Source organism: Oryza brachyantha, chromosome 1 (assembly GCF_000231095.2).
Source record: "Oryza brachyantha chromosome 1, ObraRS2, whole genome shotgun sequence".
In the NCBI taxonomy this organism is placed as follows: Eukaryota; Viridiplantae; Streptophyta; class Magnoliopsida; order Poales; family Poaceae; genus Oryza; species Oryza brachyantha.
Genome location: NC_023163.2, coordinates 16,427 through 29,196, shown reverse-complemented (window position 1 = coordinate 29,196; position 12,770 = coordinate 16,427). Strand labels below are relative to the sequence as shown.

Below are 12,770 nucleotides of genomic sequence, written 5' to 3'. Positions count from 1 at the left end.
CGTCGCGGTGGCAACGACCGAGGGGGCCCGCTGTGGTGACGGCAAGGGAGACGACGCTAGGGTGGCGCATCGGCGGCGAACAGCAGCGCACGCGCATGGCAGCGGCACATGCGCCGGGGGCGGCTACCGAAGGGGAAGAGAAAGGAGGGAGAGGGGAAGAGGATGCTCACCGGCGGCACGAAGGGCGGCAGCGAGTCGGCGTCGAGCGGGAATGGGTGATGATGCAGCTCCGCGACAGCGACCGGAGGTGAGGCGCGAGCTCGACTGGCGGCGGCGAGGCAATGGGCGCAGCGACGGCTCAGGGACGTGCGAATAAAGGCGGCGGCGGCTCGAGGAGAGGGGGATTTATAGGTGGCGGCTACCGCGCGTAGGGCGGGGAGGTCGTTGGCACGGCCAGGGTGGACGCGGCACGGCGAAAGCAGGAGGTGGTTAGCGGCGGCACGGATTGCGGCTGGTGGTGGCGCCCGGCAGTTGCGGCGCAGCCGTTGGGCCGGCGCGGGCGGAGCGGCGGCTCGACCGACGACGCGGCGGCACGAGCGAGGCACAACCGGTGAGGCGAGGGGCAATGCAGCTCAGCGCGACGGCGAGGTGCGCGGATTGCGGGCGGCGCGGCTGCACAGCTCGGGCGTGAGCGTAGCCAGCGCGGGCGAGGCAGCAGCCAAGACAAGCTCGGCGCGGGGAGGTGGTGATGCCGACCGACGGCGGCGACATTCGGCAGAGGGTGGCGAACGACGATCGACGCGGAGGCGAGAACCGATGGCGTGCGCGCGCACGACGGCGGCGCAACGACGCGAGGGAGGCGTCGCTAGGCCGGCTGCGCGAGCAACGGCCGGCGATGGCCGGGGAGAGTTGAGGGAGGAGGAAGGAGAGAATGGGCTCATCGGGTTGAGGAAGGAGGGGAAGCGGCGACGCGACGACACGGCGAGGTGGGATGCGACGAGAGCCATGGCGAGACGGCGGAGAGCGGTGGCGTGCGACAGGGGAGTGGCGCAACGCGGACGGCGCAGCGAGGTGACGCTGGCCCGAGAGCGGGGCGGCGGCGGCAAGGAGAGGAAGGGGAGGGGCTCGGGAAGAGGCGGCGCACTCCGACAGCGGTGGCGACCTGCGCGTGCAGAGGCGAGCAAAGGCGAAGAGGGACCGGCGGTGGCCGGGGAGACGCGGCAGCGGCCAAGCGGCGACGGCGCGCTAGCGGTCACGGCGACCGAGCGACGGTGACGGCGACGCGGAGCAGCGGCCAAGCACGGGCGCGAGGCGCACGCACCGCGTGGCACGGCGGGGACGTGGGCAGAGAGGTGGACGACGTGCCCGACAGGTGGGCCTCACCTGTCGGTGTCTCGGGAAGGGAGGAGGCGTGGAGGACTTGGGCGCAAGCGGCTTGGGCTGGGAGAAGGACTAGGCTGGCCCAGCGGGAGGGAAGGGAGGAGAGGAGGGAGAGCAGGCCGGAAGGGAGAAGTCGGCCGGCGCTGTTGGGCCGAGAGAAGAGGGAAAATGAGGAGTGGGCCGAGGGAGGTGATGCAGACTTTGAGCGCCGGTTGGGACACGACTCGGGAAATTGCAGACAGTACACGCATTCACACGACAGAACCAAATCATGCACGAATTAGAGATCCGTACGACAAATTAGATCCGATACGTGAAACCGTGAACTGTTAGCGGCACAACGGCAGGAGTTAACGACCCGTTAAATTGAGATTTAACGACTCGCTAAACTAGAATTAGACGACTTTAACGTTAAACCAATCTACGTGTACGAAATAGAATTTCATACTGTAGATCAATCTCACGCTAGCTAATAGATTGGAAAACCTAAGCAATTAAACGGTAGATTAACGATAGATTGATTTGCATGAATAAAACGTATGCAAACCTGAGGTTTGGTGGAGAGATCAGCGACGGATTGCGATTGTTCCTCGCTGTTTGGCTAGAAAACCTGAACAATTAAACGGTAGATTAATTTAGATTGATTCGCAAGAATAAAATATATGCGAACCTGAAATTTGGTGGAGAGAGACCAGCCGGCGATGTGCTGCGAACAAGGATGCAGCAGGGCTGCTAGCGGCTTGCTGCGCAGCTGCTGGGATAGGGGCAGCACAGCTATAGCGGAGGCGGAAGAGGCGACTAGAGATGCACGGGAGAGGGAGACGGGGAAAAGAGACAAGGGTGTAGGGGGTATTTATAGGGGGAAGCTAGAGATAGATCTTGTTATCCATCTCCTATTAACAAGGAATAGATAATGTTTCAAGGGGATAAGATTTAGAGTCCTAATTAATGGGAATTGATTTTTTGGTGGAGATAGAGATGAGGCTGCATGGCTTGGAGAGGAGGAGGAGGGGATCGTACAGCGAGGAGAGGAAGAGGAGGTGCGACCAGGAGAGAAAAAAAAGAAAAGAGAAAAGAAAAAAAGGAAAAGGGGAAAAAGGGAGAAGGGAAAAAGAAAAGAAAAAGGAAGGAGGGAAAAAAAGGAATTGCCTCCAATTTTGCCGATTTTTATTAAGTTTATTAGACCAAATTTTATTGACTGCAGTTCAAATATAAATCCTGTTAATCATTTAAAATGCTTTCGGGACATTTTTAGAATATTCGAAAAGCTTCCAATTAATTAAATTAATTTATTACACTGGGTTTCTCCTGAACTTTAATTAACAAATTATTTTTAATGCATTATTTAATTATTTCTTGGCTAGGGTAAAACTCAGGGCGTGACAGCAACCCACCCATCGCACTCAACCGGGCAAACGACGCGAAGCTCCGCATTGGCTAAGTCTGTCCGGGGGCTGGTGGAAAGGACGAGTACCGAGAGCATAAACCCATGACATGACTAAGGAACACTCAGCGGCAAGAAACTCAGGATAGATAGACAAAAGCTTGTTTTCATTAAAACAATACTTAGTTTCTACAACCGACCCAAAGATTACAACACCACTTCTACTGGTGCAGGCCCATCATCCTACAGACTCCGACGGCGGCTTCTTGAGCATCGTTCATTAGCTCCAACGCTCTCTCGGAATCGCAATCGAGGGCAAACCCCTCGGCAGCAGCGGCGAGGTCGACCCGGGGATACAAGGACTTCACGATAGCAAAAGCTTGGTAAGCCGCCGCCTTTGCCGAGTCCCTGCCTTCCTCCCGAATGCACCTCGAGACCCAACGGAGCCTCTGGAGCACGTCCTCAGCTGAAGGAGCACTCGGCCCCGGCTCCATATTGTCCAAGGCCACGAAAATCTCCTGCGCCGCAGCCATGAACTCATCCCGAGAAGTCGTGGCCCGCTGAAGACGCGCGTCGATCTCCGCCACGGCCGCCCTGGAGCTTTGCCGGATCTCTGCTGATGCAGTAGAAAAGGTTAAGCCCCTAAAAAAGCCACAGAGCAAGTAATACGGTGTGAGGTGCAAACACCAACCTACGAGCTCGGTAACAGCAGTCTCCTCGCCCTTTGCTAAGCGCGAGCACTCAGTTGCGAGCTCGGCGTTGCACTTGTGAAGTGCCTCCAGCTCGGAAGCTCTGGCTGTCAAAGTGGACAGTTAGAAAAGTCACGAGATGACTCATAATCTCAGAAGAACAAACAATGCTTACCGGTGAGGGTCTCTTGGTCCGACGCTCTAGCCGACTTCAGCGCTTCGATCTCCGCGCGCTGCCAGTCATCGATCAGCTTGGCCCGAGCAATCACCTCTGCCCGGTCCTTCTCGATCTCCTCTAGTGCCGCTATTCGAGGAGTCAGCAGTCGGAGGGCACGAGACTTTGCATCCGACCTAGCTTGGATGCGCTGCGGAGAAGGAAGAGATCAGAGATGACCAGAGAGTGCATCCGACTTGGCTTGGATCGCATCCAATTCATTAATGTGTTGCTCCAGCAACGCCAGGTCGTCGCTCTCCGCCTGGGGGTCGATGGTCAGGCTTTCCCGCTGCCCGACAGACACCTCCTAGGAAAGCCGGAAGGGTTGCGCCCCTTCCCCGCCTGACTCAATTAGTCGGGGAACACCTCGAGGGATCTCCTCAGGACTCGGCAGCGGAGTGCATGGTCGAGGAGGCTGCGTGGCCCGAGCTGGCGAAGGAGCCGGGGAAGCCGTCTTCTTCCTTAGCCGGCGCTTCTTAACCACCGGTGGAGAGCTCAGAGTTGGATCCGAGGAGGAGACGGTGCTGCTCGGCGCCAAGGGAGGAAGCAGGACGGTGGGAGTAGTCGCAGCAGTTGGGGGCTGTGACGGCCTGGCTCGTGGTGGGGACCCGGCCAGGTCAATGTTGCTCGACCTCCTACCTATGCAGAAAAATCCTTAAGAACAAAGCTAAGGAGTCGGGAGAGACCGTGGGGTTGACGAAGCCTTATCGTGTCCCTTGACGGAAGTGGAACTGCTTTGTTGGCTCAAACGGCCAAGTCGACGGTGGAGGAGGATTGACGGCGGGTTCGACCACTTCCTCTGGGTGCTCGGGGACTTTAGGCTCGGCGTCCGGGTCATATGCCGACCTCTTCGCCGCTGGCTCGTCTGTCGACACCTCCGCCGTGCGCTTTCGTTCGGGCGCGGTTTGCCTGGGCGGATGTGAGATAAACTGGTGGCGGTCCTGAGAAGAATATGGAGCAATGTGTCAAGAAAAAGAGCAAGCATAAGAAGAGCCAAATTGACTTGTGCAATGTCATTCATACCGCGGGAGGCTGGAAGCCGGCGTTGAAAGGCCATGGGAAGCCCTTTGCACTGTTCGGGATGTCGGTCTCGGGAGCACAGAGCCGCTTCATTCGGACGGTCAGCGCAGCCGGCTGGATCATCTCGGGCGCTTCACAGGTCGCGTCATCCTCCCCCGTATAGTCGAAGGAGAGGTGCACTCGGTCCTTCAGGGGCTGGATGCGGCGGTGGATGAAGTGGCGTGCGGCCCACACACCAGTCAGGCCCGAGGACCTTAGTGCGCTCACTAGGTCCATCAGGGCTCCAATCTGGGGGCCCCGTCGGCCGAGGGAAAAGAAGACCATGTCTCCTGGACAACAGGAGCATGGCTGACAAAAGAAGGTAGAGAATCCGAGTGGTTTGTGCAGTAAAACCACTCAGAATGCCACCCCTTCAGCGAGGTGCGCATAGGAAGGGTAAACCACACCTTCTTGCACCCCTCGCACAGCTGGATCCCGGCACCCCCTACCACAGAGGGTTTCTGCCGGTTCGGCTATGGTTTCACCATGAAGAGGTGGCGAAAGAGATTGAAATGCGGAGGAATACCAAGAAAGGCTTCACAAATGTAAACAAACAAAGAGATCTGGAGAATGGAGTTAGGGTTAAGATGGTGGAGCTCGAGCTTGTAGAAGTCAAGAAAATCACGAAAGAATGCCGAGACAGGGGGATTGAATCCCCTCTCGAAGAAAGAAGTGAATACGACGATTTCGTCAGAGTGAGGAGTGGGGAATGACTCACCCGACGCTGACCGCCATCCAACCACGGCTTGTCCCAGAAGGAGTCTGGCTTTCTCCAGCAACTTCACTTCCGCGTCCCCGGCAATGGACTTCCGTTAGGCGCTAAGCGGAAGCTCCACGCCGGTGTCCTGTGGAGATGTCATCCTTGCTAACTCGTGCAAAGATCGCTTGGGTTGATCGAGGGGGGAAGATGGCAATGGACTGTGGCGGCGGGATGAGGGGAAGAGGGGAAAGGAGAGGTTGTGAATGCCTATAAATAGGTTGTGCCTCTTGGACTCCCGGGCCCAACAGTAAAAATGGTGCGCGGTCCACCGGTGGAAACGTCACATCGGCAGCTAACGGCTAAGTATTACCACGTCCCTCAACTGGGTTTAACGGGCCAAAAATTGAGATGACCGGCGCTAGTGCGGTGGATACCATGCTCAAACACAGGAGTGTGATGAGTTTATGTTTTGCCTAACGGTAACATAAATTCAAAATCTCTTGCTAAGTCTGGGAATCAACGGTCCGCCTAATTTTTGGCCTATGACTGTATTAACGCAGGCATGGTTTGATATCGTCCATGGCACTTAATTGCGCTTTATAGCATGTGCCTAAACATTGAGTAAACCCGAATAAACTTGGTACTAACTACTCGGCCATAACGGTTATGACATAACCTACCCCATAGGCAAATATGGTTTCGAATTATATGTCTGGGGAAACATGGCAAAATAATTATCTCCAAACCACTCGGGCGCCAAATGCTCTAATGGAGTGGCCTGAGTTGGGTACCAGATGGGTCCGAAAGCACTCGAAACGGTGTTGCTCGAGTTGGTGTTCTTGAAAAATCGAGAATGCCTTAGGTAACAGTCCATAGAAGACCCTATGTTTAATTGTTATGCATTTAAGCATAGGGTCGGGGGCTACATCTATTAGGTGCATCTACGATGCACCTAATTTATTCTTTTTATTCGGAGTCCTCCACAGCCTCTACAACCAATACAGAGCACTCGGGGAGCGCCTGGGAAGCACTCGGATTCCATCCAGTAAGGCGTGCGAAGATATTGTAGATAATCTGGGCATGATTTATGCTGCTATGGACGACTCTAGGGGCTGCTGTGGAATACCTATACCAGGGGTATCTGTAGACTATGTGATTACGTACAGTCAAAGAAGTAACGAATAGGAAGGAGTTTGTATCCGTATGGCATTGACCAGGGGTTTGGTAACTACCGGATTGCATGCCGTGTGTACCATATCTGAGTCATAACCAAATAAGGATAGATCTTAGTCTTATTAGATTAGGACTCTGTCATATCTGTAAGCTTTACCCTCCCACTATATAAGGAGGTACGGGGCACCCCACTGGAGACACGGTTATTCACATCCAATTCCATCGACAAGTAGGATTAGGGTATTATCTCGCCAAGTCGAGAGCCTGAACCTGGGTAAATCGTCTCCTTCTTCATCCTAACCATCGAGTTCCCAGCGTAATAGCCACCCCGTAAGTTTATTACCGACACCAAATGTCGACAAGGTCCAATATGATAAAAGATGAATGCTACTTGTCGTTTTCAACTCCTTGGGGGTACTTCGGCGATGATTTCGAAGTAAATCGACACGTCGACGGGCTTCGAATCTAAGCGACAAAGCACAAAAATAAATAAAACAGACACAAACTCTACTGAAACAGCACAAGAAAGTATTTTTAATGGACTCTTGGAATTTTCTGAATTTAATGAAATTTGAATGGACTTAAACGGAGACTAGATGAATTCGTTATGAATTTTAGAAGTTTTCTAGGTTTTTTAGACTAGATGAATTCGTTATGAAACAGAAAGTCCTAAATCAATTATTGTGCAATTAACGGGGGCATGCCGACGTCAGCGAGGTGGAGGAGGTGGTGCCAATAGGTGGGGGCCACCTGTCGGTGAGAGAGAGAGGGGGCGAGGGGATGACACGTGGGGCCCACGGGAAGGAGAGGGGAGGGGAAATCGGTTAGGCTGATCGGTGGGACCCATGGAGGAGAGAGGCGTAGTGGCTGACGGTTAGGTCCTGTCGGCCGGTGAGGGAGAACAGGGGAGAGGGGGGAGATGGCGCAGCCGGCGCGACGGCGACGGCCGACACGGCGGCAAAGGCGGCGCGGGGTGACGACAACGGTGGCGCAAGGAGGAGTCGACGACACCGGCGGCGATGCGAGGAGGATGACGGTGAGGGGCGCGACGACAACGACTACCGGCGAGGCGCGTTGGCGCTTGGAGACATGTGACAGCGACGGGCATCGGCAGCTCGGCGATCGCAAGGCAACGGCGATGGCCGGGGCGACGACAGCGACCGGGGTGTGCAGGCGCACGACGACGACGCCGGCCTTCGTGACGGCGCGCGGAGTGGAAGAAGGGAGGGAGGAGGGCGGCGGGCTTGCTCACCGGTGGCGGCGCGGACGGCAGTGAGTTGGCGAGGACGAGGTGGCAGTGGTGACGCGGGTCAGCGGCGACGAGTGGTGACTGGCGGCGGAATCGGCAGCGGAGATGGGGCGGCGGCGGATCGGGTGCGGGAGAGAAACTGGCGGCGGCGCACGGCGATGGGGTATTTATGGGGTGCGGCGGCTGGGTAGGACGGGCGGCGGTTAGAGGTCGTGTCTGGTACACGGGCGAGGCGGGCGGCGGCGGAATCGGAGTCGGCGGTGACGCGGACTCGGCCGGCCGGGGAAGGGAGGATGGACTTCAGCGCGCGACGAGGAGGCGAGCTAGGCCAGGCGGCTGGCGATCCAGGTGGGGGGGAGGCGTGCGCGCGGCTGGGAGGAGAAAGTAGTTGGGCCTTGCTCGGCTGGGCTGGTCCGAGAGGAAGGAGGGGAGAGGGGGAAAAAGAAAAGAGAAAGGAGGGGAGAATTGGGTTGCGGCCCAATTCGGAAAGGAAAATAAAGGAGAAAAGAGAGGAAAATGAAAAAGCCTCACCATTTTGCTGAGTTTTACATTACTTTTTGGAGCGAAATTTTATAATCTGTAATTTGAGTTTAAATCTAGTTAATGCCTTGTGGACTTCGATGTAATTAAATTAATCCTTTTAGAGGGGTTTTTCCTGAGTTTATTAAGCCAATTATTGTTTATCAATTTTTTTTACAAAGTTAGGCATAGGAAGGAAACTCCGGGTGTGACAATAGCTTATGTTACATTTCTGAAAATCCCTGTTAGAGCAGCACGTTAGATTTGTGTATTGGTAGATTAGATGCTGATAAAATTAGAATCTTAATAAAACAATTTAATAATAAATTTGATTTGTGCATTGGTTTATAATGCTAATTGCTGAAAAAATTGGAAAAATGTGAATAAAGTAGTGGATGTTTGCATACCAATTAAACCAAGGAAATGACTAAGATCTCTTTTATGTCTCATATAGGTCTCAGCGATCTTTAATCCAATAATGTGGATTTTGCTTGCTAGCAGAAGATATGCCCAACTTGTTATTTCTCCAACAGAAAAAAAGGAAGATGCACTATTTTTTTTAGATAATGGATTAAAATCCAACCTTGACTAAAGGAAGATGCTCTATGGGGCATATATTGTTCTGAACTGGAAATGTTTGACCTTTGGTCACTCACTGCTTCAATACCTAGCTATGCAACTTTAACTTGGTCACTTGGTATGTATATTTGCTTGTGAATTGGTCTTTCAATATTTGAAAGCAATGTAAACTACTCTTCAATGTTCTAACATGAGAGTGCGATCAATTTAAATGTTTTTACAACTATAAATATTGTTTATATTGTTGATTGACAGTAGCTGTACTTTGGTTGTAGATGTTGAGAGCCTGCAGTTATGCATTTTGTCATTTTTCTCTTTTCGTGTAAGATCGTACTGTAGTAGATATAATATCATTTAGTTCATCTTGAAAAAAGCATGCACGCATTGATATATCTACTATCACCCACCCTGTCTTTTTGATTTTGCTTATGATTATAAACAAAATTTTAAATTATCAACATTAGATTTGGAGTTGATTTTGGAGTTTTTTCATCGCATTTTATTTTCTAATCTTGGCTTCTAGAGCACTTAGAATACATACAAATTTTTTTTATCATTTTATTTTCTAGCCTTGGCTTAGAGCACTAAGAATACATATATATACATTTTTATTCGTAATTTAATTTTTGTTTATAAATATGTCGTTTGGGCTTTTCTTCAAAAAGCGAAAAGATGACCACCTATGTGTTTGCTGCAACTTTAGAAATTTATGGAGGTGGAATAAGTGTATGAAAAGAAGTGATATGCATTTTAGTAAAATTACATTGCCCCAATATATACACCATTTTTTAATAATTTTTGTTACTAAATACCATCACCGAGCACAGGCACCGAGCTAGTAAAAGTAAATAGTTGAGTCACATAATAACTATTTTTCTCTCACTTCTTTTTTTTCTCCCTATATCTTATTTGCTCGCGTGATAACCAAAATCATTAATCATTGTACATGTCGTGATAGGGCCGGCCGTTGTCGCTACCAGCATGCGTCAGGAGCACATGCGTCCAGGAGGCGGCTTTCTCACCGCACATGCACTTCTGTTATGGAGATGTTTTTCATGTTGTGGCTCAGTGCGACAGGAAAAAAAAAACTACTCCAGTTACTCCATGCACACCTAAACTTATCATCCAGATAGTCCATAAACACCTGCATCAAAGTCACGAAGAAAACAAGTCCATTGGTTAACCCGAACGATATAACTGATTAACCCATACAAAGTGATAAATGTTGTCTTCCGCATATCATCTTCTCATATTCTCAACTGATGATATCAATTCTAACTCCAAACACATATTCAGTAGCAAAAACAAATCCACCTGCACATGTCATGCATAAGTAAAAAACCCAACAATGTTATAACAGCACTAATATGCCCTGGTAATAAGGTAGAAGAACATAGAAATTGAAGGCATGAAATTCTACACTAAATGATACATGTCACCATCTTCCAACAAGAAACTTAAAAACAGGATCTCCATGCTACGGAATGCCAAGCAGTGGGCACTTCACTGAATTTGACGATGCACAAAAGCTTCTGGTTCCATTTAAACATAGACACAACAGTACAGCTATCCATCTCACAGCAACATCAATTTTGTTTATACCTGTGCTTATATTCTTTCCATTTATATGTTAGATGGACGATTTTGTTTATACCTGGGCTGATATACTGTTGAGCAACAAAAGAAACTTTTATTAGCTAAGGAAGCTGTGTTATTTGCAGAGAATCTTGCGTTCCAACTGATACAGTTTTATCTCAAAAAAATAACTCCAATGAATTAGAACAGGTGGATGAATCTGGAATTATTATATAACCTTTAGGGAAACTTAAAAACAACCTTCAGCAGCAGAACTTAGTTTGCATATTCATGACTCAGGACAGAAGCATACTTAGTACAGATGTGTTCTTTGCAGAAGTAAAGAGTCAGCATATGCATTCCATGGCAGAAGACTTATTATACATAGGAGATATTCAGGCTTGGTGGTGACGCATGGAGTATTGCAGATTCAGAGTCCATATTCATCCTTTGGGGTTCCCAGCTGATGAATCCCATCTGGTAAATCAACAAACAAGCACCCATTGACCACTTCAAAAACAGAGTAGACCCGCTTCAAAAGTTTGCCACTGCTAGCTTTAAAAAAAACAGATGAATCGCTAATCTGCTTGTTGCCGCTGATCGCATCATGATCTGGGGTTCCCAGCTGAAGCCCCTCAGGTAAATCAACATACAATCTGCCATCGACCACTTCAAAATCATTGTAGACCCGCCTCAAGCATCTGTGATAGCCACCTATGAAGAGAGCAGGTTTAAAGTCAAGCTCCTTGCGAAGCTGATAATCAGGCCGCTTGCCGTTAATACAGATTTCCCTTAGCTTTCCATCGGCCATTTTGGTTATTGCCAATTTGTAGGACAGATTAGGCCTGTTGTTGGTATGATGGACAAACAGCACACTAGCCTTGAATGCAGGGAACCGGTGGAGCATCTCAGCATGGTCACGCTCCACGTTGAAAGCCTTGCACCAGCGCTTATACAAATCCCAAAGGGCTTTGTCTGACTCAAGGTCCTTCTCCTCTGCTACGAACTTCACCCAACCTTTCGACTTGTCTACAAGAAAAAAGAAAAAGAAAAGAAAAGGTAGTCTCATGTCGAGTTGCAAATTAATTCGCATCTTGCACTGTAAAACTAAAGTAAAACACCCATAATATGTTGCTCTATTCACCCAGATGCACGGTAAGCAGCGTTTTTCAACCTCACACCCAAACAAACCAAAAGCAAAGAATTTATGAGATGGGTTCAGCCCATCTGCGCTAAGTCAGGTATGTTCGTCTAATAAAACAATAGATTCCCGTTTAATACTCATAACATAGTGTATTCTTGCAGGCTACAAAATGTTAAATCCTCCGGAATAGATGGGCAGCGGAAGCTACCTGAAGGAGGGATCGGAAAAGATTTACCGCTGCTATCGGTGACGGGGGGAGGTGCGGCGACGGCGGAACGGTGCAGGGGCTGATCTACGAGGGTGGCACGATACGAACCTGTGTGAGGAGCGGGAGACGCGGCCGCCCCCGCCGTCGGTGAGAGGGCTGCCCGATTGATTCTGTCAGACAAGCGGGCGAAGCATGAGCGTGCTGTGGCCGCCGCTGCGGAGCCAGCGGCATGGGCTACCCGCCTGAGCAAGGAAGCTTTCGATGCCATTGCAATGAGACGAGAGGTTTAGATCCGATGGCGGCGGACCAGCGGCGGCGTCTACTTTCTCGTTTTATGGGAGGGACCTGGTGGTTCCGTAGTTCGACCGAGAGGGCCGGTGTACGGTTATCGCCCTCATTTCTTGGAAACAGGCCGCAAAGATTAGCCCAACAAAAATACTTTGGGCTCGTTCTCACCCGCTAAGATTAGGCCGGTGTACGTAGCATCCACGGAAGCACCAGCATGGATGTAATTTGAAAACAAAAAAAAATAATTGCCCAAATGTCATACTCCCTCTCTATTTTTTATACGACGTCGTTGATTTTTAGTTTTACGTTTGATCATTTTTTCTTATTAAAAATATAATTATTTTTTATTTTTTATAATATGATTTATTATTATAGGATTGTTTATCTTTTTTCTTAAAAATCAAATGATATATTTGTAAACTAAAATAGTTTATAAATAAAAATTTTATATATATGTTCTTAGTGATCTAAAAATCAATGTTAAAAAATAAGGTACGATGAAAAATCTCAAAATCAACTTTAAATTTAAACTTAAAAATTTAAATTTTGGCTTATAAATATAAGCATAAGCGAGAAAATGAGACGGATTAAGAATGTGTAAGTTGCTCTACTGCTACAGGTCTTTTCTTCTTTTGAGAGGTGAACTCAAGTACTAAGGCTACTCTAAGT

The 12,770-nt window shown here is 49.9% G+C and overlaps 2 protein-coding genes across 2 annotated transcripts; both read right to left on the bottom strand.

Moving 5' to 3' along the window:
* Window positions 1-2,852: 2,852 nt before the first annotated feature.
* Window positions 2,853-4,903, bottom strand: LOC102701138. The gene is made up of 5 exons (XM_006664983.2): window positions 4,631-4,903; window positions 4,399-4,548; window positions 3,569-3,758; window positions 3,396-3,500; window positions 2,853-3,320 (listed from the first exon to the last, which is right to left on the bottom strand). The coding sequence occupies exons 1-5, from the start codon at window positions 4,901-4,903 to the stop codon at window positions 2,926-2,928; spliced, it is 1,113 nt and encodes a 370-aa protein (XP_006665046.2). The 3' UTR covers window positions 2,853-2,925.
* Window positions 4,904-10,111: 5,208 nt separating this feature from the next.
* LOC107305514 lies at window positions 10,112-12,117 on the bottom strand. The gene is made up of 2 exons (XM_015843541.2): window positions 11,922-12,117; window positions 10,112-11,490 (listed from the first exon to the last, which is right to left on the bottom strand). The coding sequence occupies exons 1-2, from the start codon at window positions 12,079-12,081 to the stop codon at window positions 10,892-10,894; spliced, it is 759 nt and encodes a 252-aa protein (XP_015699027.1). The 5' UTR covers window positions 12,082-12,117; the 3' UTR covers window positions 10,112-10,891.
* Window positions 12,118-12,770: the final 653 nt, after the last annotated feature.

Coding starts and splice junctions, on each gene's coding strand:
- LOC102701138 (XM_006664983.2), bottom strand. CDS start 4,903: ATGGACCTAGTGAGCGCACTAAGGTCCTCGGGCCTGACTGGTGTGTGG. Junction 3,759..4,398: donor CCGAGCACCCAGAGGAAGTG/GTCGAACCCGCC, acceptor CCTTCTCCGCAG/CGCATCCAAGCTAGGTCGGA. Junction 3,501..3,568: donor GGACCAAGAGACCCTCACCG/GTAAGCATTGTT, acceptor CCACTTTGACAG/CCAGAGCTTCCGAGCTGGAG.
- LOC107305514 (XM_015843541.2), bottom strand. CDS start 12,081: ATGGCATCGAAAGCTTCCTTGCTCAGGCGGGTAGCCCATGCCGCTGGC. Junction 11,491..11,921: donor GTCTCCCGCTCCTCACACAG/GTTCGTATCGTG, acceptor TTTTTCTTGTAG/ACAAGTCGAAAGGTTGGGTG.